This window comes from Podarcis bocagei (genome assembly GCF_964188305.1).
Source record: "Podarcis bocagei genome assembly, chromosome: 1".
Lineage (NCBI taxonomy): Eukaryota > Metazoa > Chordata > Lepidosauria > Squamata > Lacertidae > Podarcis > Podarcis bocagei.
Window position 1 is genome coordinate 62,123,700 of NC_138125.1, and position 20,579 is coordinate 62,144,278.

A 20,579-nucleotide genomic window follows, 5' to 3' on the forward strand; every position below is an offset into this window, starting at 1 on the left:
GCAAAGAACTGGGCATGGGATCAGTACTTACCAGTTCCTGCTGGAGAGAGAAAACCCACCAGTGTGTATGCTTTGCAGTATTCTTCACACTGTTAAGTGTGTGTTGTTTGAATTTCCTTGTTGGGTTTCTTTTTTAGTGCTTATCTCAGTTTTCTACAGACCTTATCATCTAATTTGCATGGTGTGGGTATAGCTGCTTCCTTTGTGTTTTAAAAAACAGTGTGGAGGCCCAAGAGTTCTTTTGCAGCAGTGGTGTGCCATTTCAGTTTGGCACCAAATTCAAGCCACACTTCTGTCAGGTGGGATTGATTGTGCTCAAGAGCTCCCAGTCACACTTCCCAAATGAATCTGATCCCTGCCAAAATCAGCACAGTTTCCATTTGGCACCAGATTTTAAAAACACCAAATGCAAGGCATGGCTGCAAAGGAACAATCAGAAGCACAGCCTTAAGCCACACAAGCCCAGTTGTTCCTTTGCAACCTCAGCTCACATTAATCGCTGTTTAAATTTGGAGCCAAATGCAAATCCAGCTGCTTTCGTGGAGGGTTGGGCACTATTTGATCCAGCCCTCTGCCAAAAAGTCATTCCCAACCTCTGCCTACTAGTTTATGAATATTGTCATTTCAAGTTTGGTCTGGATATGGATTCCTGTTTACATTTTCCTCTCTCATCTTTTTCAAAAGCAGGTAGATACGTTTTCTCATTTTTGTGTAACTTAATTTTGAAAATTGTTTCATCAAACAAAATATTCCTTTGAAATATAATACTTAGATTCGCAAGCTAAGGAGGGAGTTGGATGCATCCCAAGAGAAAGTCTCGGCTCTGACAACACAGTTGACTGCCAATGTGAGTACAATACAGATAGATAGATAGATAGATAGATAGATAGATAGATAGACAGACAGACAGACAGACAGACAGACAGAAGCAATCTGGTGATAAACAGTGAGCTGGTTTATAAGAATTTCGGATATAGTTTGGTATCAAAAATACATTAACTATTAAACATAACACATTTTAGACTAACTGGGTGGTATCCAAATAATGTGTCCCATTACTGTGAGTATTTACGCTTGTGCAGCAGAGTCTCTCCCCCCTCCTCTCCCTGTGTCCCCCTAAAACTGTTCTAGGGGCTCCCCAAGCCCTCTAGTAGATCTGGGGGGGCATAGGGTGGGGTGGTTGTGTTGATCAATTAATTAATACAGTACTAATTAACACCCACTAAGATATTATCCTTGGAACAATTGTCAAAGAGCAACATCTTTTGATCCTTTGGGCTGGTTTCACATCAACTATCCAAATCTAACAGAGAGATCACCTTAATCAGCACTCTGGAATGTACTAACTGTTCCCCCTTTAAATGCCTCTTTTCCTACTAATATTTGAATTGAGACTCTTCGCTGGTTCTTTGAATTGTTGGCAGATCTTTTCAAGCGGGAATTACTCGCTCCAGTATTTTTTAAGTAAACATTTTAGCTTCATAACACATGTAGTCAATTCTAAGCTTGTTTTATTTTCTCCCATTTTTTTCTCACTTGTTCAGCCAGGCTTGTTTTTATAGGGGCCAGAGGGAGCAAGAGCCACATATCCCAGTGTTATCATACTCTTCATGGTTGTTTTCACGGTGAATGTGAGAACAGTTAGTTAGGTTAAGGCAACTATGTGCTGATGATGAACAATGCTGGAATGACTGCACAAGGCTTTACTGTACCACATTGATACGGGATAAATATTTGTCATGGCTTTTCCTTAGCTTGGAGGAAGTGGTTATAAAGTTGCCATCCTAAGCTGATTCACCATGTATAAACATACCTGAGGCCAGAAGAGACTTCATAGGTCAGTTTATGACACTTTGCTATGACTGATTGGAGCAGTTACCACAGCTCCAAGCCAGGAACTGCAAGCTCATGGCAGGTGACACTTAGACCCAGATGCAGAAGCATCAGTGGTTATTTTGTGGCTACAGTGGTACCTCGCAAGACGAACGCCTCGCAAGATGGAAAACCCGCTAGACGAAAGGGTTTTCCGTTTTGGAGGCGCTTCGCAAGACGAATTTCCCTATGGGCTTGCTTCGCAAGACGACAGCCCATAGGGAAATATCCAGGACAGCGGGGAAGCGCATCGTGTCTTCCCCACTGTCCTCGGACCTCCTCCGAAGCCGGGCGGTGGGGCGGGAACACCTGCCCCCGCCGCCCCGCTTCGGAACGCTGCTCCGAAGCCGGGCGGTGGGGCGGGAACACCTGCCCCCGCCGCCCCGCTTCAGAACGCTGCTCCGAAGCCGGGCGGGGGGGCGGGAACGCCTGCCCCCGCCGCCCCGCTTTGGAACGCTGCTCCGAAGCCGGGCGGGGGGGCGGGAACACCTGCCCCCGCCGCCCCGCTTTGGAACGCTGCTCCGAAGCCGGGCGGGGGGGCGGGAACACCATCTGAAGGCGGGCGGGGGGCGAAAGTCTTTGTCCCCCCTGCCTGCCTTCCCAGGGGCTTTTACATCGCCCCGGACAGCGGAGAAGTCCTCCGCTGTCCCGGGGCGATTTTAAAATGCCGCCCGCCAGCATTTTAAGATCGCCCGGACAGCGGAGAAGTCCTCCGCTGTCCCGGGGTTTTTTAAAATGCTGGGGGTGGGAAGAAAAGCCCTTGTCCCCCCCCCAGCCTTCAGAAGAGGTCCGGGGACAGACTGTCCCCGGACCTGGTCTGAAGGCGGTTTCCCTAGGAACGCATTAATTGATTTTCACTGCATTCCTATGGGAAACCGTGCATCGCAAGACGAAAAACCCGCAAGACGAAGAGACTTGCGGAACGAATTAATTTCGTCTTGCGAGGCACCACTGTACTTAGTTTGATGGTTTTGTCATCTCAGGAATGTTAGGTTTGCCAGGTTTCAATTGTCTGTGCTGTTCTTTCTTGACTAGCTGGTTGTGGATTACATTCTGCATGCATGTTATCTTCTGCATTATTCTGCAAACAGTCTACAAAGGTACAGTCTTGATTGTGTAATGCAATTCAACTTACAGGCTCACCTCGTGGCAGCATTTGAACAGAGCTTAGGAAATATGACCATTAGACTACAAAGCCTTACCATGACAGCAGAACAGAAGGCAAGTCTGAAGCTCCCTTGTACATTTTTCATGAGCATAGATTCCATAGTAGAACTTTTAAAACTGGGTTCGCAGTAAAGTGATGTCTTTGGGATTGGGCTGCAGAATAAAGCAAAACTTCTCAGGCATCTATGTGCTGCTGACGTTCCAGTGACAACTGAGTATAAACTTTCTCTCTGGTTAGTGGTGGGGTGAAAATGAGGTATTAGACCATTTGCACTAGCAACTAAACGTTATCTGGTGACACTAGTTCCTATTCCCTGCACTTTCTTGAGTCCATGTTTTAAACCTGACATTCATCCTGTCTCTCATCGTTTTCACAAAATGAGCATGTCAGTGCCTGTACATTAGAGGGGTCGCAGAGACCAATTATGCAATGACTGGAAGCAATAAATACTTATTTCAGTTGTATCCTGTTTTTCCTCCAAAGAGCCCTAAGCAGCTTCCCTCTGGTTCCCAGGTGGTCTTTCATTCTCAAGAGAGTTTACAGGACCAGACCTGCTTAGTTCCAGCAGTAGAACACCAACTGATGTCTTCAGGCTGTATTCTGGGCTAATATTACACTCCCTTAGTATTTTATTACTATTAATTTAGCTTTTTTGCATGTGTTTGTAATATATATGCAAACTACAAATAATGCATTTTCTATGAATTTTATCTTGTGCAGTCACACCTCAGGTTACGAATGCTGACCACTGCTCAGGTACTAGATTCAGACTCACCTTAGAGTCCCCATTAAACATCCATCCAGCTTGACTGCATGGTCTCAACTTTTAGTGCTGTACAGGCTGCTTGGCCACTCTTTGGAGAAAATCCAGAGGCAACATTCATTCATTCATTCTGTTTGTTTGTTTTTTTGTGTGTTGCAGGATTCAGAACTGAATGAGTTAAGAAAAACTATTGAACTACTGAAAAAACAAAACGCTGCTGCTCAGGCTGCCATAAATGGTGTAATTAACACACCTGAGCTCACCTGCAAAGGTAAAGGAAAGATTTCAGCCTTCCCTTTCAATAACAGTGTAACGCTCTGAGGGCATTCATCCCCTTGGTAATAGCTGATGCAAAGTTTTGCAGAGTTCTTTTTCCAGAGATAGGCTATGTGTTTAATCATCAAACTGAACTTTATTTCTTGCAGTGGTAGGTCTATTGTTACTAATACTGTTTATAGACTTGTAGCTTAGGAATCCCCACAATATTACAGTAGAGTCCCTTGCTGCAACCCACATCTCCCTAGCAGTTTCTTTTCCAGTGCCACAGTCCCCATACCCAGTAGTCAGCATTGCTTTGCCTCTTCCATCTAACATAACCACCGCTGCTCTGTTGTTTCAGCAGTCAAGATTCACTTCCTGCTCCATCACCCACATAGTGATGTTATTCTGCCATGCTAGGATAGTCTTCTTTCTTCTTCTTTGGCAATCAATCATGGCCAAGTAAGGTTGTCTTCCATGAACACTGTCTTAATGATGTGTCCGTAAGTGACTATGGAGGCCAATTCTGGATCCATGCTAGGATATAGTATGGTAGGAGGAACAGAGTTTCAGTGATTAAACTCTCCAGATATTTTGGCTACAACTACCGTATTTTTCCGTCTATAAGACACCCCCATGTATAAGACGTCCCCTATTTTGGGGGACTCGGATTTAAGAAAGTGGGGGGATGTATCCGTCTATAAGACACCCCCTAATTTTGACATTATTTTTTAGGGGGGAAACCTAGTCTTATATTAGTCTTATACACGAAAAAATACGGTATCATGTGCCCCAGCCAGTACCAGCACAGGACTATTATAGTTCTCTGGGCTGGCTCTGAAGAAGGTGGGGCAGGCAATTTTGATTGCATGTGATAGCAAGGGGCAGCAAGGGAGAATGTCCATGTATAGGAAGAAAAAGGAAGATGCCATTTCTGAATGCATTTAACTAGGTTTAATTACCATGTAGGAAGTGGGACTGCGCAAACCACTGATTTGCGGATCCGGAGGCAGCACTCCTCGGACAGTGTCTCTAGCATTAACAGCGCAACCAGCCATTCCAGTGTGGGAAGCAACATAGAATGTGACTCCAAGAAAAAGAAAAGAAAGAACTGGGTATGTATGCTTCAACAGAGCAGATCAAATGAACTGAAGTGTGTGTGTCTTATCAGCATTACAGAAAACACAGTACATGAGCCAAGTAGTCTGTGTAAATGCACTGCCTTGAACTAAAATGAGTATGATGGACATCCAGTGAATAAATATTAACTTATGCCCATTTTTAGGACTTGACAAAGTTTTGGCTGGAAGTGGTTGACATCCAGACAACATGTACCACAGGAGATCTGTGAATGGATCTCTCAATTCCCCCCCCCCCTCCTCCCTGAAATGCATCTACAAGGTTTCTAATTTCAGAGCAGCTGAAGTGGTGGTTTAACCCCTTACACTGTGCTGTTCAGTGAAGTATGGACTCTGTCTCAGCTTATGGTCACCAAAATTGGTGTATTTTTAATATAATGGGGCCAACAGCAGCCTAGAAGGGGAAAGAATTCTGACTGGAAAAATGGTATGCAAGGGAAGAATTAGTTTCTCTCTCTCTCTCTCTCTCTCTCTCTCTCTCTCTCTCACACACACACACACACACACACACACACACACACTGCTCCTCCAGATGAATTTTTCATGCCATAGGTGTGGAAATGTGAATTTCAGTACAATACTTGTTAAGAATTCACATCAAAAAGTAATCACCAGCCTTTTGGCTAAGATCAAGTATAGCATAAAGTAATTCTATGACTGAGTGTTATGCTGTTCATCTGCACAGGGAGTTGGAAGTGGTGGATTTTACTTTAAATAGAAATCAGTTGCTAAAATCTAGCAGTCACATAGTAATTAGTATTTGTGTCCATGATAAATGTGTGTGTAAGCTGTCTGCATAAGGAAAAGCTCCACTCTCTTGAGTAGTCTTAGTAAAAGTATTATGTTCATTATAGCTTGGACCCTCTTTTGACTATTGCCTTGGCAAAACAAAAATACACACAGGTCCTGCAACCAGAACATTTGTTATCCAAAATCTCAGTTGTCCAAATGCAAAGAATTATACCCAAACCTTGCTATACAATTGGCTGATTCAGATATCCAAATAGCCAGAGTTTGTCCAACCCGTCCTTGTTTTTTTGCTGGTCGGTGGCAACCATTACAGGCAGAGGGAGAGAGTTTGGTACAATCAGGGAGCAGGAGTGATTGGACAAATCAGCTTTTCCTTTGTTTGGCTTTTGCTGATTGGTGGCTGCAATTTCGGGCAAAAAAGCATGGCAGGAGAAAGCACTGAATAGAAGTGTTCCCATAGGAAACAACTCACTATGCAAACCTAATGAATGATTTCCTGGGAATGCATTGCGTTCGGAAAGTGAGACCTACGTGTATCAGTCTTTAAACTTAATTTGTGGTAGAAGCCTTCAAAATAACCATTTTCACTTCCCATTTCTTCATTGCTCGCCGCTTATTGTATGCAAGGTCCCATGTGCTGGAGGAAAGGTATCTGATATCGAATCCCGTTTTTTGTGATACTACCTCTGCCATCGTGACGTTGCTTTTATCGTAGTTTGAACAGATGAACTTAGTTCCTGTAGTCCCTTTGCATCTTTGGATTTTGTGTGTTGTAAGCAAATAAAGAGATGTTGCCTCCTATCCCTATAAAAAGGGTTAGCTAACATAAGACTTGTAGATCCTATTCAGCCCACTAAGGTTTTTTCCTTGGAAAAGGTTGACTTCCCCACCCCTGCAACAATGAAACTTTACAGAGTCTCACCTCCTGCATTCTTTTAATCAGCACATGGAGAGGAATTGTCTCCCCTTGAGGCTCCCTGACCTCTGCACCTCCGACCAAGAGTGGAAAGGGTCTCTACGCATGTACAGTTTTATACATGCAGGGCATGTGTTCAGGATTGGAGACCTGGTTGTGTGCAGGAGGTTCTACAAATGTATAGTTGACAAAACATGTGCTTGAAAAAATGAGAATAGGGTTATTATGGTCAGTAACTTTGATGGATTGTGTACAGGGCTTTTGTGCACAGTGATTCTGAGAGATTATGGTCATGTGTACAGGCCCTACAAATATATACTTACCAGAATGTGTGGCAGACAATATGAGCATAGAGTTTTTGTGTACAGTAATTCTGAGGGATTATGTTCAGATCCGACAAATGTGCACTTGACCAAATGTATGTTGGAGAAGTTGAGAATGGTGCTTTTGTGCAAAGTCATTTTGAAGGATTATGTGAGATCCTTTGTTGGGTTGGTAGGAAATAATTTGGGTGACTTGCAAAATATAATGGGTGGAATTCATCATAATGCTCTTCTAATCATTCTGTCTGCATAAGCGTTGCAGCTTCCCTGATGGAACAATACCCCCTCTTCTCCGCCACATGCTGTCCTGGGGGTTACCTTGACCCCAGCCAAGCCAATTTCAGGTGGGGCACAGGGAGGCAGAGCACAATTGTGCAAGCAGAACTCCTTACACAGGGCTTCTGCTGACAGTACTGGCTAGGTGAATCCCATCCAATGTGAATTTATATTGAACTCTGTACATCATCCTTTCAGCTCTGTGAAATGTCCCAGGCCTATTCTGATCATAAGATGACATGCTTTACAATATTATTTTCCATGGTAAAATGATTTGTTTTGTGTGTGTGTGTGTGCTTTTGTGGATGGGTGGGGTTCATGTTTGTCTGAGAAATCCGGCACTTTCCCTGTCACAGGCTTTATCTGTTAAAACTTGTCTTTTTTTCCTTCCCGCTTCCCTTTTTGCTTGTACTTCCTCTGGCAGGTCAACGAGGTAAGAAAGATGTATTTTAAATTTTAAAATACAAAGCTAACTAATCCATTTACATGATTAACTCTGTCAGCATCAATAACCTCATCTGAGCCATGTCATTTCATAACTGCAACCTGTGATAACACCGTAATAAAATTGTCCTTGAGCCGAAAAGAATTTGCAATGTCTCAGAGTGGAAAGGTGTGCTTCAGAACAGGGCTTGTCAACAGCCAGCACTTTTGCAGTGTCTCAGACAATGTCCTTCTTAAACACAGTGTAAAGATTTCCAGAACAGAAAGGTGGCAATCTGTACTTCCATTGTCAATTTGTACTGCCCAAAATGGACTTTTGTAACCATTTTTTAAAGTGTTGCATGCTAACTATTTTCTCCTGTTCCTTACTTATCGTCATAAAGCAGAGTTTGTTTTATGTATAATCTTTCTTGTTCTGCTCTTTTTCTTTCAGCTGCGTAGTTCCTTCAAACAAGCATTTGGTAAAAAGAAGTCCCCCAAATCAGCATCTTCTCATTCAGATATTGAGGAGATGACGGATTGTTCCCTGCCTTCATCGCCAAAACTGCATCACAATGGTTCAGTTGTCTCTACGCCATTACTGAGAACGTCCCATTCTAATTCACTGTGAGTTGAGTTTGCATGTTAAAAAAGAGTTCCTGTTGATATGTTGCTGTTGTTTTATGCTGGAATTGGAGTCCGTTTTTCTGTGGACTCTATAAAAGAACAAGACACTAAGGATTAAGTAGATTTTCTTCAGCTGAGGTTTATTTAGTCAGATACCTGAAGCCAGGGCCAACTATAATGTGGGTATTTGCTTTATCTTTTTTCTTGCTTGCTTTTGGCTGTTCATTTATACAGTGAAACTTACTTATCCACAGTATACCTTAAATTGCTAAATCAGACCCAGAAGTCACCAAAGTGATCTTGAGAGGACATTTTTTAAACGTCCACTCTAGATTGTAGCTTTGAGGAAGACTATAAGGCTCAGGAGAAGCTGTCAAAAGTTGTTGAAGGGGTTCAGGAAATGGTGAATGTAAACAGTGTTGCAAAGGTTGAATATTCTTCTTCCATGCAACCTCCATGGTTAAGATGATTTTGGTTAAGATGATTTTCCACTGCATCACTGTGTGATGGTAAGATACAGAATTTAGTAGAGATTAGAAAACAGGGAATACTTGACTCTGAGAAAATCAGGCATTACTAAAATTTGCATTCCTGAAATTAAAAGCCCTGTAGATTAAGATATCATAGAATCATATATTTTTATTTTTAAAATTCTCACTTATCTATGTTATCTCATTTTCATCACTCTGAAACTAGCCTATCCTATCCCTGTAGTACTGAATGGTGAGCAAAAGCTTAAAGCCATGTAATCCATCATGTCTTTTATGATGGTGCCTGTCATCAGTCAAAGTATGCATGTGACGTGTCTTGACAAGTACCAAGTACCTGAGGAATAAACAGGCCTACAGAATTAAGGAGGAGAAAAGCAGAGCACTAGGCTGCCTAGGGCTTCAGCACTGATTTATTTGGCTTCTGAGTGTACCCTTTATTAGAAAGCAGAAGAGCACTATGAATAGATATATGTAGTGTTAATGTTACCCAGATTCAGCCTACATAATATTTTCAGCCTGACAGTCATGTAAGCAAAGACTGTATTTTATCAAGATGTATTGTATCAATGCTTGAAATCCAAAGTTTCTTTATATAGTTGAATTTCTTGAGTTGGTTGCACTTTGCTGATATCACTTAGTCCTCGGCACTTTATGTTTCTGTCATCAGTTTTGTCAGTCTTAACAAAACCAAAAGTTGGCAAGTACTCCATTGTGAACACAGAATTCCCAAACTAAGGGATTTTTTAAAAATATTCATTGGACTGGAAAGTAGTTAGAAGCAATATTTTCCATAGTGCTCCATGGTCTTACACCTCACTGTTACCCAGAAAGTCTGGGAGACTGAAAGAGAGGGGAGGGAACCACCCTCCTCTTCCCCTCACCATGCACCATTGCTGCTACTACTGCAGCAGCTTCAAGGCAGGAAAAGGATGGGGGGATATGGTTTGAAGGATGTCAGCAGGCAAGGATGATCTTTGGAGAAGGGGAAGGCTAGCAGAAACAGCCAAGGAGAAGCTAGGAATTCTCCAGCTTCAACAACTTTGGAACAAAAGAACCTCAAACTTTAAAAAAAATCCTTGCATTCGAGGCAGGCCCTCAAAGTTAGTTTCTTAGCCTGAACTGAAAGAACTTGGGAAGCATCCCTAATATGGCAGTATCTAAATAGCACATGGGTCAAGGGGCACAGAGGGAGCCCGCTGTGGCACTGGCTTAGGCAGTGGCGTAGCGTGGGGGGTGCAGGGGGGGCCGGCCGCAACATCTGGGGGGGCGCTCGCACTCGCAGCTCTCTGCCCCTACCTGGCTCACTCACTCTCTCTCACTGCAGTGCTGGCTGTGCGAATCCGATCCGAGCCGCTGGGTCGCCGCCCACCGTGGAGGGGGTGGGTGCCAGGCGTGCGGTGCGGAGAGAGAGCGAGGGACTATCTGGGGGAGGGACAGCGCAGCGGCCGCCCAGCGCAGCGCAGCTCCCGAGGGCTCCCCGTGCTTCGGGTGACAGGCTGCCGCCCCAAGCCTCGCGCACCCGGTGGGACCTCCTGCCGGGTGCGCGAGGCTTGCAGACACTCGCCCGAAGCAGGGGGAGCCCTCCCGAGGGCTCCCCGTGCTTCGGGCGACAGGCTGCCGCCCCAAGCCTCGCGCACCCGGTGGGACCTCCTGCCGGGTGCGCGAGGCTTGCAGACACTCGCCCGAAGCAGGGGGAGCCCTCCCGAGGGCTCCCTGTGCTTCGGGCGACAGGCTGCCGCCCCAAGCCTCGCGCACCCGGTGGGACCTCCTGCCGGGCGTGCGAGGCTTGCAGGCATTCGCCCCATAAGACGCACCCCGATTTCCCCTTCATTTTTGGAGGGGAAAAAGTGCGTCTTATGGGGCGAAAAATACGGTACTTCTTTCTTTCTTTTTTAAAAAAAGCCTGAACAGTTCAGAGTAAGCTGAAAAGGTATAGGATTCCAAAGCCCTCCAGAATCATACGGGGCGCCCAGCTGTGCACTACACCTGCTGAGTACTAAATCTTTCTTTGAGGCCATCAATCTCCAAATGACTGCTGCTACTATGCCTCCTTAATTTACCTGAGATTTTCAAGCTGAATAGATTTCCCAATGAACAACTGTACGTTTAACAGCAGCTTAACAAACTCTGTATAGGTCACAACCAAAATGGTAGTTTCTCTGCCCTCATTCCGCTGGCTGTCATCATACTTTTTTTCCTTGGGCAGGCTGAGACCATTCCTAATGATAGGGTCCCCTTCATCTCACCATTTTTGCCAAGTCCCCCCGAACAAACAAAAATCTGGTTGAAAGCAGAGCAATGACACTTTTGATTTTTGCTGACGTTCAGAATTTTTGCTTCTCAAGCTCTTCGGTGAACGGCTCGTTATTATCTTTTCCCAGAATTTCAGAATGTATCGATAGTGAAGCGGAAACAGTCATGCAGTTGCGAAATGAGCTGAGAGACAAAGAGATGAAGCTAACTGATATCCGTTTGGAGGCCCTCAGCTCCGCCCACCAACTTGACCAACTTCGGGAAGCTATGAACAGAATGCAGGTAGGAAGGAACTGCAGCAACACACATGCAAACTTTAGAAAAGCCCTGCTGGGCTTGCTTAGCCCAGCATTCTCACAAACAGGGGCAAACAGATGCCTGTGGGAACCCCCCCCCCCAAGCAGGACCTGAGTGCAACATCACTCTCCCTGCTTGTGATTCTCAGCAGATGGCGTTCAGAGGCATACTGACTCCCAAAGCATTATTTTGTCCCTCCTGAACTGTCCTTCATTGCTCTGCTTTTATGAGAGAAGGAGAAAAACATTTCTATATCCACTTTCCCCACACTTTGCATCATGTTACGAACCTCTATCAGGTCTCCCTTTTTTAAAGGTGATATCGGAAGTTTTATTTTCAGTCCCTTTCCTAATAATTCCCTAGCGTGGCATTTGCCTTTTACACAGCAGCAGCACGCTGGGTCATCGCCTTCATCGAGCTGTGCACTACAACCCCAGAGTCTCTTCCTTGGTCAGTCACTGTCAGTTCAGACCCCATGAGCAAATATGTGAAATTTAGTCCCCCCCCCCCCGCATCACTCTACACTTGCTTACATTGAAATGCATTTGCCATTTTCCTCTCCACTTACCTAGTTAGGAGAGATCCTTTCCAAGCATCTCACTACGACCTTTTGTTTTAACTGCCCTGAACAGTTAGGTATCACCAACAAAACTTGGTTACCTCACTGCTCTCTCCTAACTCCATATAATCTGTGGAAAGTTAAAAAGCACAATTCCCAAAACTGAACCTCAGGGAACTACACTACCTATATATATATATATCTCCATTGGGAAAACTGTCCGTTTATTTTTACTCTGTGATTCCTATTGTTTATTCAGTTGTTACTGATCCATATCAACACACACATCTACACGCCAAACCTAAAATTAGAGCTTCTCTGTAAAGATTTTACGTAACACTATATTTTTCATTCCAGAGCAAATGCCAAGGCAAGACCCTTGAGCCATGCTCATTAAAGTGGCCACTAATTGTCACCAAAGTGTGTGGATGAGCCATAGGGCGAGGCAAGGTGGTCACTCTTTGGCTACATTCTGCCATGAATATATAGATATTATACATCCCCACGTGTCTGTCATTTCCGCTTCATAAATCTGGCTCTTCGATCCCACCGTTTTAATTATAATTCATTTATTTTACTTGCAGTTTATGGCTTTGTTATTTATTCAACATGGGTGTTCAAAGTGACATCCAAACATATATTAAAACCTAGAAAATGTTCTGAAAACGATAATACCAAAAAACCATATATGCAGCAGAGTAGAACCACACCCATTGTCAGAAAGCCCATTTAAAGCAAGACTTGAAAAATGTGTTTCTCTGAAGTTAGCTTCTCTTTTGGTGCATCTCTGTTGTGCTTTTGGGCCTTGTTACATGGAAATGTGAGAGCCAGTGTGGTGTAGTGGTTAGAGTGCTGGACTAGGACCTGGGAGGCCAGAGTTCAGATCCCCATTCAGCCTTGAGGTTCAGTGGCTACTCGAGAGAGAGAGAGAGGGCACAACAGCCACCACATCATTCAGAAAGAAAAAACAGGACAGCTACAAAAAGTGCAGAGATCCCTGCAGGTCTCATTACAATTCAAAGAAGATTGCCATGAAAATTTTATCAGCTCTCATGTGTAATTCTGCCTGATTGGGGGAAGATTGACTTTGGGAAGGCCAAGGTGAGGGGATGGATAAAGTGGGGAAGCCTGGTCTACTAGCAAAGCTTGAAAAGGAAACGACTTTGATTGAAAGCTGTTGGGGATAGTGAGAGACAGTTAACCAGCTGGTAAGCTGTATCTCTTGTTTGTTTGTTTGTTTGTTTGTTTGTTTGTTTGTTTGTTTGTTTGTTTTGTGTGTGTAAGAGATTTTTATCTCTCTTTGTGTATAAAAAAAGCTGAAAGGGCATCCACCTTCCATTCCCTTTACTGGCTGTTTTCTTGTTCTAATGTAGAGTGAGATCGAGAAACTAAAAGCAGAAAATGACCGGCTGAAGTCAGAAAATCAAGGCAGCTGCAGCAGGGCCCAATCTCAGGTTTCCATTTCATCCTCTCCAAGGCAGTCCATGGGTCTTTCCCAGCACAGCCTGAACCTCACAGAGTCAGCGAGTCTTGGTGAGTAGGGCAGCCAACAGGTTTTATCCTGTAGCCGTAAATAAATAATAGCTGTAAATAATCGCTGGTGGCTAAGGTGTGAAGGTGGAAGGGCTGGGACAAACCCTTCCATTACAATATCATTGGCAGCTCTGTTTCACTTTGAAGCGTAGCATTCCAGCTATGACTTCAGCTGTGCAAAATCATGTTGGGAGTCGGTTTAATTGCACCGATTTGCCAAAATAAAATTTCTTTCGAGAGAAAACGCTGTTAATTTTTCTGTGGTCTTCCCTCATTTCTTCCATGTCTGTTCCAGATTGCGAGAGGAATGTCTTTCCATTATTTCAGGTCTTACGTACATTCCAAGAAGTGTGCGCTTCACAATTTCGAAAGCACCAAACCTGGCAGTGTTCACAGAATCAAGCAATTAAAAACCTAATTATCCAAAGCAAGCAACTGTTTGAAAGTTTGTGTAATATAAACACTTGCACCTACACTTTTCTTGGTGCATAATTTTCATCTATCTGTAAGGGCTGGAGTAAACACAGCCTTGCATATATTCACAAAAAGAGTAATACTGTAGGGTATTTTTTATTTTTTTGTAGCAGGGTAAATCAAGACTATGAACCTGCCCTTTAAGTTCACAAATTAATATCTGCTTCAGAAGTCCTGCTATTTGTCTCACCACTAGGAGAGGTTAGGTTGACTTCATCTTTCTTTAGTTGTGGGTGGGTCCTTAAAACTTATTTGGTCCACACACAGCTTTTGAATGTCACTCATTTTACTCTCTCTCTTCAAAGGTGATTCTCACCCCCACCTTTGTTCTGAATCTGTTTGTCATTGTCTTGGGTTGTATCCAATGCTAGTCCTACTCAGAGAAGACCCACTGAAATTAATAGACTCATGTCTTATTAATTTCAGTGGGTCCACTCTTAGTAGAATTAGATAGGGTTGTATGTTAAAAAAAAAAGTTACAAATTTAAAACCTTTAAGTAGCTCGGGGACCCTTTTTGAGCTGAAAGCCAACTCGTAAATTATTTTATAAATGAAATAAATAACCATATGAGCGTATTTTCCCAGCTCACCATTTGTAACTAAAAAAGAATTTGTGTTTCCTGTCAACAGACATGCTGCTGGATGACCCCAGCGATGGTTCTTCTCGAAAAGAAGGTGGCAGGCATGTTAAAATAGTTGTCAGTTTTCAGGATGAAGTTAAATGGAGAGAAGTGAGTTATGTGTGGAGTTTGCTTTTCACCTTTTTCCATTACACGTTATCAGAGACTAGGTCTGTTGGCATGCTACGTAGACTGAAGTTTTTGCGAGGAAACCCACATCGTTCACTATTTTAAGTATTTTTGTCACTTGAAGTCCTATCTGTAGTCTGAAGCAATGCAGTCAAGACTCAGGTTTTGTCACTAGTTTGCTTCTAGGTAAAGGTACCCCTGCCCATACGGGCCAGTCGTGTCCGACTCTAGGGTTGTGCACTCATCTCACTCTATAGGCCGGGAGCCAGCGCTGTCTGCAGACACTTCCGGGTCACGTGGCCAGCGTGACGAAGCTGCTCTGGCGAGCCAGAGCCGCACACGGAAACGCCGTTTACCTTCCCGCTAGTAAGCGGTCCCTATTTATCTACTTGCACCCGGGGGTGCTATCAAACTGCTAGGTTGGCAGGCGCTGGGACCGAGCAGCGGGAGCGCACCCCGCCGCGGGGATTCGAACTGCCAACCATGCGATCGGCAAGTCCTAGGCGCTGAGGTTTTACCCACAGCGCCACCCGCGTCCCTAGAAGTTTGCTTCTAGGAAATGACTAATGACCCAATGGCTGATCATAAGAATAATGTTATGCTTAAATGAATGGAAGGTTATTGAAGCATACAAAAAAGGGTTTAATGCAGGAACAAAAATGAGGATCTGGCCAGTGGGCCAGATCCTGAACTCCTCCAACCCCTGGAGACCAATTTTGGCTGACCACCTGTTACTCACCTGATTTCAGGTGAAACAACTTCAAAGACAATCCCTTCAGGGCTTTGCTGTAATCCTTTGATCAGCTGCATAAAAAAGTTCCCCTTGTGGGGAGAGCAGAACTACGGAATACTCCAGTGGAAAATCTACAGAAATAAGTTGTATGCAATATTAGTCATACTCTTGAGTAATCCCATTGAAATGAATGGACATGATTAACCTAGGTCAATTCATTTCAGTGGGTCTGCTCTGTTGAAACTTTATTTTAGTGGGTTGCATCCAACTATTTCCTTAGTTTTCAAAGACTAAGAAAAAAAGGACTCTCCAACCCCGCCCTCAGAAGTACTTCCATTCTCAAAAGATCAGCTTTGGCCTGGTTCCCACTAGGACTTTTCCTTTATCACGGCTTCTAATGGGATGAATATGCTTGGAGTTCTAGTCTAGACACAGTGCCAGCAGCCATGGATGTTGTGAAGTCCAGACCTGCTAGTACCCTAGGAACTTGGCATGAATAAAAGAGGAATTGAACCAAACATGCTTAGCTTGGAGGAAGTTTTCAAGATCTGTCTTGTATAAGCTGAAACATGCCCTTTCTCCTGTTCACTGGTTTTAAATTAACTTTTAAAATAAACATTACTAGTGACGAGTGATCCAAGACCTAGATCAGGTGCAGGGTAATGAGAGAGGCACCTGTTTATCTGCAGAACTCGCCTCCTAGGTTTAGAAGGCTTGTAATGTCACATGGGAGCACATTTTTTGACTTCTAAAGGGATCTGTTGTAAGCTTCATGGTAAGAATGATTTGCAGAAGTCAGCACAGGTTTGACACAAATGGTTCCTTCCAGACTAATCCTACCTGTGTTTTTAGATTGGATTCCTAAATTAGTGGATTATGGAAATTCTCTGGATATAATTTAATTCTGGTCATAATTCAATAAATCATTTCACAACCCCCCCCCCCATATATTTCAGTTAGCAAAGTGGTTAAATTGACTGCAATAGTGTTTAGGAACTTGGCACATAATTTGACAAGGTGCCAGTGAGCATACAGAATTCTTTGTGCCCTATTTGCGTGAGAAATCCCCAGCGTACATGCTTTCCTAGTCAAAGAATAGATCAGGTCTGCAATGGCACACATGTAGGGGTTATGTCTCGGCCCAGGGATGTACACCAAAGTAGCTTGGATGATGGTGAAATAATTTATATAGTGCTGCAACAGCACCATATTTGCCTTTCTTTTAACATATTTGTATGCCTTTAGGATTCCAGGCCTCGCCTCTTCCTTATCGGCTGCATAGGCGTCAGTGGAAAGACCAAATGGGATGTTCTTGATGGCGTTGTTAGAAGGCTGTTTAAGGTGAACATTGTTATTTTTGTTACTTCTAACAACTTGGATAGCTTTGAAAGCTATTATTTTTTATTTAGGCAGAAAACTCTTCTGACAGGTTCCTTTGCTTCATCAGTTTAAAGTGAGGCTTCCCCAAGGCCTGATGTACCGCAGCCTGCAAAACATACTAACTGGAGCATCGTATTTCTCTTTATGTTGTATACATTATTTTTTTTACACCGTATATAATGTAGGCTTCTGAAAAGTCATTAAGTACTGGCTGCAGTGTGTGCTAAATAATCTTACTTTATTTCAACATTCCTATCTTTAAAACAAAAAAAGGCAAAAGAGAAGACCAAATGCACAATGTATATCTGGTCATATGGTACATCCTTCTTGACCACTGCAGCCTCCCAGCTCCAGAGGTTCAAATAAATGCCAACTGAGGATATTCAAGACCTGTAGAGTGGTACCTCGGGTTACATACACTTCAGGTTACATATGCTTCAGGTTACAGACTCTGCTAACCCAGAAATATTACCTCGGGTTAAGAACTTTGCTTCAGGATGAGAACAGAAATCATGCTCCAGCGGCGGGGCAGCAGTGGAAGGCCCCATTAGCTAAAGTGGTGCTTCAGGTTAAGAACAGTTTCAGGTTAAGAACGGACCTCCAGAATGAATTAAGTACTTTACCCGAGGTACCACTGTACTTCCATTGTAATATGCAGTGTGGCAACTGACACTTTTCCTCTGATACTTGTGATCTCACTGAAGGAAGAGGTTTCATGCATTATGCCATAGCCTGAAATGGAGGACTGTAAGAAATACCTTGCTGGGTGAGGTCAAAATTCCACCTAATTCATTCTTCCCCACCTATGTTGTTGAACCACTCCTCCCATCATCTCTAAAGCTTTTGCTGGCTGGAGCTGATAGGAGCTGGGAGTCCAAGAACATTCAAGGACTCAACATCCGGGAAACACCTTGTCCAAAAGTAGCCTGCCAGATGCCTCTGAAAGTTCACAACCAGTGTAGGGAGATGGCAACACCCCCTGTTGCTGTTGTTTTTGTCCAGCACCTGGCCTCTTTTCATAATGTATACAGGGCTTCATATGTGTCTGCACCTCTTAATTTAAATATACAGTGCATATACAATACATTTCACATAGACAGAAAAGTCCTATATTAACTCTCTTACATGGAAACTGAGTGTGATGGTGCAACAAGTACTGAAATCTCTAGTGGGTCTGCTGATATGCTATGTGGTTTTTGCATATATCTGTTACCCTTTCCCTCTCTTTACTCTTTGATTAAAGTAGACTTTGGGTTTGCCTTTCTTCATTGCACAAATTAGTTCATTTTCAAAATGAAAAATGCAGTTGTGAAATTTCAATATTAGGGAACCAAGACCCTTGAAGATAAGGTTGATGTATTGTTATTATTCTTTTCTACTTCCCTTTCACAGGAATACATCATTCATGTTGATCCTGCGAGTCAGCTAGGGTTGAACTCAGACAGCGTCCTGGGATACAGCATTGGGGAAATCGTTCGCACAAATAGCATGGAGACACCTGAGCTGCTTCCCTGTGGCTATCTGGTTGGTGAAAACAATACCATATCGGTGACTATCAAAGGTAAATTATAGGTGATCCATTTGTTACTGTTCTTTGTAATTACAGGTTTTGCCAGGCGTTGGAGAAACCTCAGAGGAGCAAGAGACATTTTCATGAGTTTCTTTCTTCTTCCTATCCTTTTCATGTCTTTCTTTGAGTGAAAAGTTCCAAATGAAGAAGCATTCATGTTCACTGACGTTAGGGTGGTTGCATAAAAAAAAGGAACAGGGATCTTACACCTTGGAACTGCTGTATAGAAGATGGAATTTCAGCCAGTATTTTTGCTTGTTTGTAATTGTTGACTATCAGGCAAGCTTCGACTTTATGTATATTTATGTATATTTCAAGTTGTTTATTTAGGCATTTCAAGAACTATGCTAATGCTGGATTTTAAGAATCAGGTTATAGTACATATATTTTTATACGATCAAAGTGCTTTTTAAGTCGTTTCATGGTAACATTTCTACCTTCCAGATATACAGCTGTTCATACAAATGTTTAAGCTTGATAATTTTTAGCAGGTGATAAACATTCCATCCCTATGTATTCTCCCAGCTGAAGTTCCATCTGCGGGATTCTAAGAATTGCTGACCTTTTTCACAGTCAATTCTCCCTGCTGACATTGCTTGTATTCTCTCCCCCCACCCCACCCCCCCGGTGGAAGTTTTTCTGCCAGAAAACATAACATTCCCTCTAATATTAAACTTTGGCATCGAGTGCCAACAGCTATGTAGTCAAAACACAGCCACTAAGAAACAGAAGGGAAGTATCAATATGCTTAGAAGAATGCCTTGGTTTACAAAAATATGTGTGCAGATACATTTCTAAACAAAAAAATATGGAGGAAGAAAATATTTTTAAAGCTAAGAGAGAACCACCACCACCCTGGGGTAACCATGAAATATTGAATATCAGTTGGAGGGAGGGGGAACCCACAGAAAAGGGGCAAGGGGCAATGGAACAAATTGTCGTGGCTAATGAGAACCCTGCCATGGCTAGCTGGCTAGTTGGAATTCTGAACAGAAAAAATCCACACTGCAATGTTTCATTGTAGTCTCCCTTGTTTATCCCATAATGTACAAAACAAGATTCAACATATCACTTGGTTTTTCAGGGGAAAGAGAAGTATTTTGAATTCAGAGGAAGTTTTTATGGGGTGGAGGCGGGGATGCTGTTTTAAAGTGAGCAAAATGTGGCATATTTACATGACAATCATCGTAAATGTGTAGAATCTGGAAGCATGAATCTACCCTCTTGAGCCTTGGCTTCTTAGAGCTAGTCTAAGGGGAGTGACTACTGTGTGGGTCCAGGAAGTGATCAGTGCTTCATTGGAAGTACCATCCACCTTGATGGAGGCACTGGTGTGTTCCCTCCTGTAAACCTAGAAGTACATAACAATTATCTAGAAGCACAGAAATATCGAGTTGGAAGAGACCCCAAGGGTCATCTGGTCCAACCCCAATGCAGGAATCTCAGCTAAAGCACCCATGACAGATGGCCGTCCAACCTCTGCTTAAAGACTTCCTAAGAAGGAGAGTCCATCAGCTTCCAAGGGAGTTCATTCCATTGTTCAACAGCTCTTACCGTCAGAAAGTTCTTCCTGATGTTTAGTTGGAATCTCCTTTCTTGTAATTTGAAGCCGTTGCTTCGGGTCCTAGCCTTTGGAGCAGGAGAAAACAAGCTTGCTCTATCTTCCATACAAGAGTCCTTTAGATCAGGCATAGGCAAACTCGGCCCTCCAGATGTTTTGGGACTACAGCTCCCATCATCCCTAGCTGGTCAGGAATGATGGGAATTGTAGTCTCAAAACATCTGGAGGGCCGAGTTTGCCTATGCCTGCTTTAGATATTTGAAGATGGCTATCGGATCTCCTCCCCTCTTAACCAGGCTAAACTCCCTCAACCATTCCTCATAAGCTTGATTTCCAGCCCCTTGATAATCACAGGACTTCAAGTGTGTTCTGGCCATGGTGGAATACATTAAAGCTGAATCCTTATCAGACAGGTGTATTAAGTATCCTCAGTTTGAGAGGTGGGAAGGCAGCTTGTTCTGGAC

General features: G+C 43.4%; 1 protein-coding gene across 9 annotated transcripts in view; it reads left to right on the plus strand.

Annotated features, from left to right (window-relative positions):
• NAV2 (neuron navigator 2) overlaps positions 1-20,579 on the plus strand; it is a 535,542-nt gene that overhangs the window by 500,222 nt on the left and 14,741 nt on the right. For all 9 annotated transcript variants that reach the window (XM_081213978.1, XM_081213981.1, XM_081213973.1 and 6 more), the window contains 10 exons: positions 773-847; positions 3,010-3,093; positions 3,963-4,074; positions 5,031-5,176; positions 8,343-8,515; positions 11,388-11,541; positions 13,489-13,648; positions 14,753-14,853; positions 16,850-16,945; positions 18,377-18,545. In XM_081213978.1, coding sequence (XP_081070104.1) covers positions 773-847; positions 3,010-3,093; positions 3,963-4,074; positions 5,031-5,176; positions 8,343-8,515; positions 11,388-11,541; positions 13,489-13,648; positions 14,753-14,853; positions 16,850-16,945; positions 18,377-18,545 — 1,270 coding nt within the window. The remainder of the gene's footprint in view (positions 1-772; positions 848-3,009; positions 3,094-3,962; positions 4,075-5,030; positions 5,177-8,342; positions 8,516-11,387; positions 11,542-13,488; positions 13,649-14,752; positions 14,854-16,849; positions 16,946-18,376; positions 18,546-20,579) is intronic.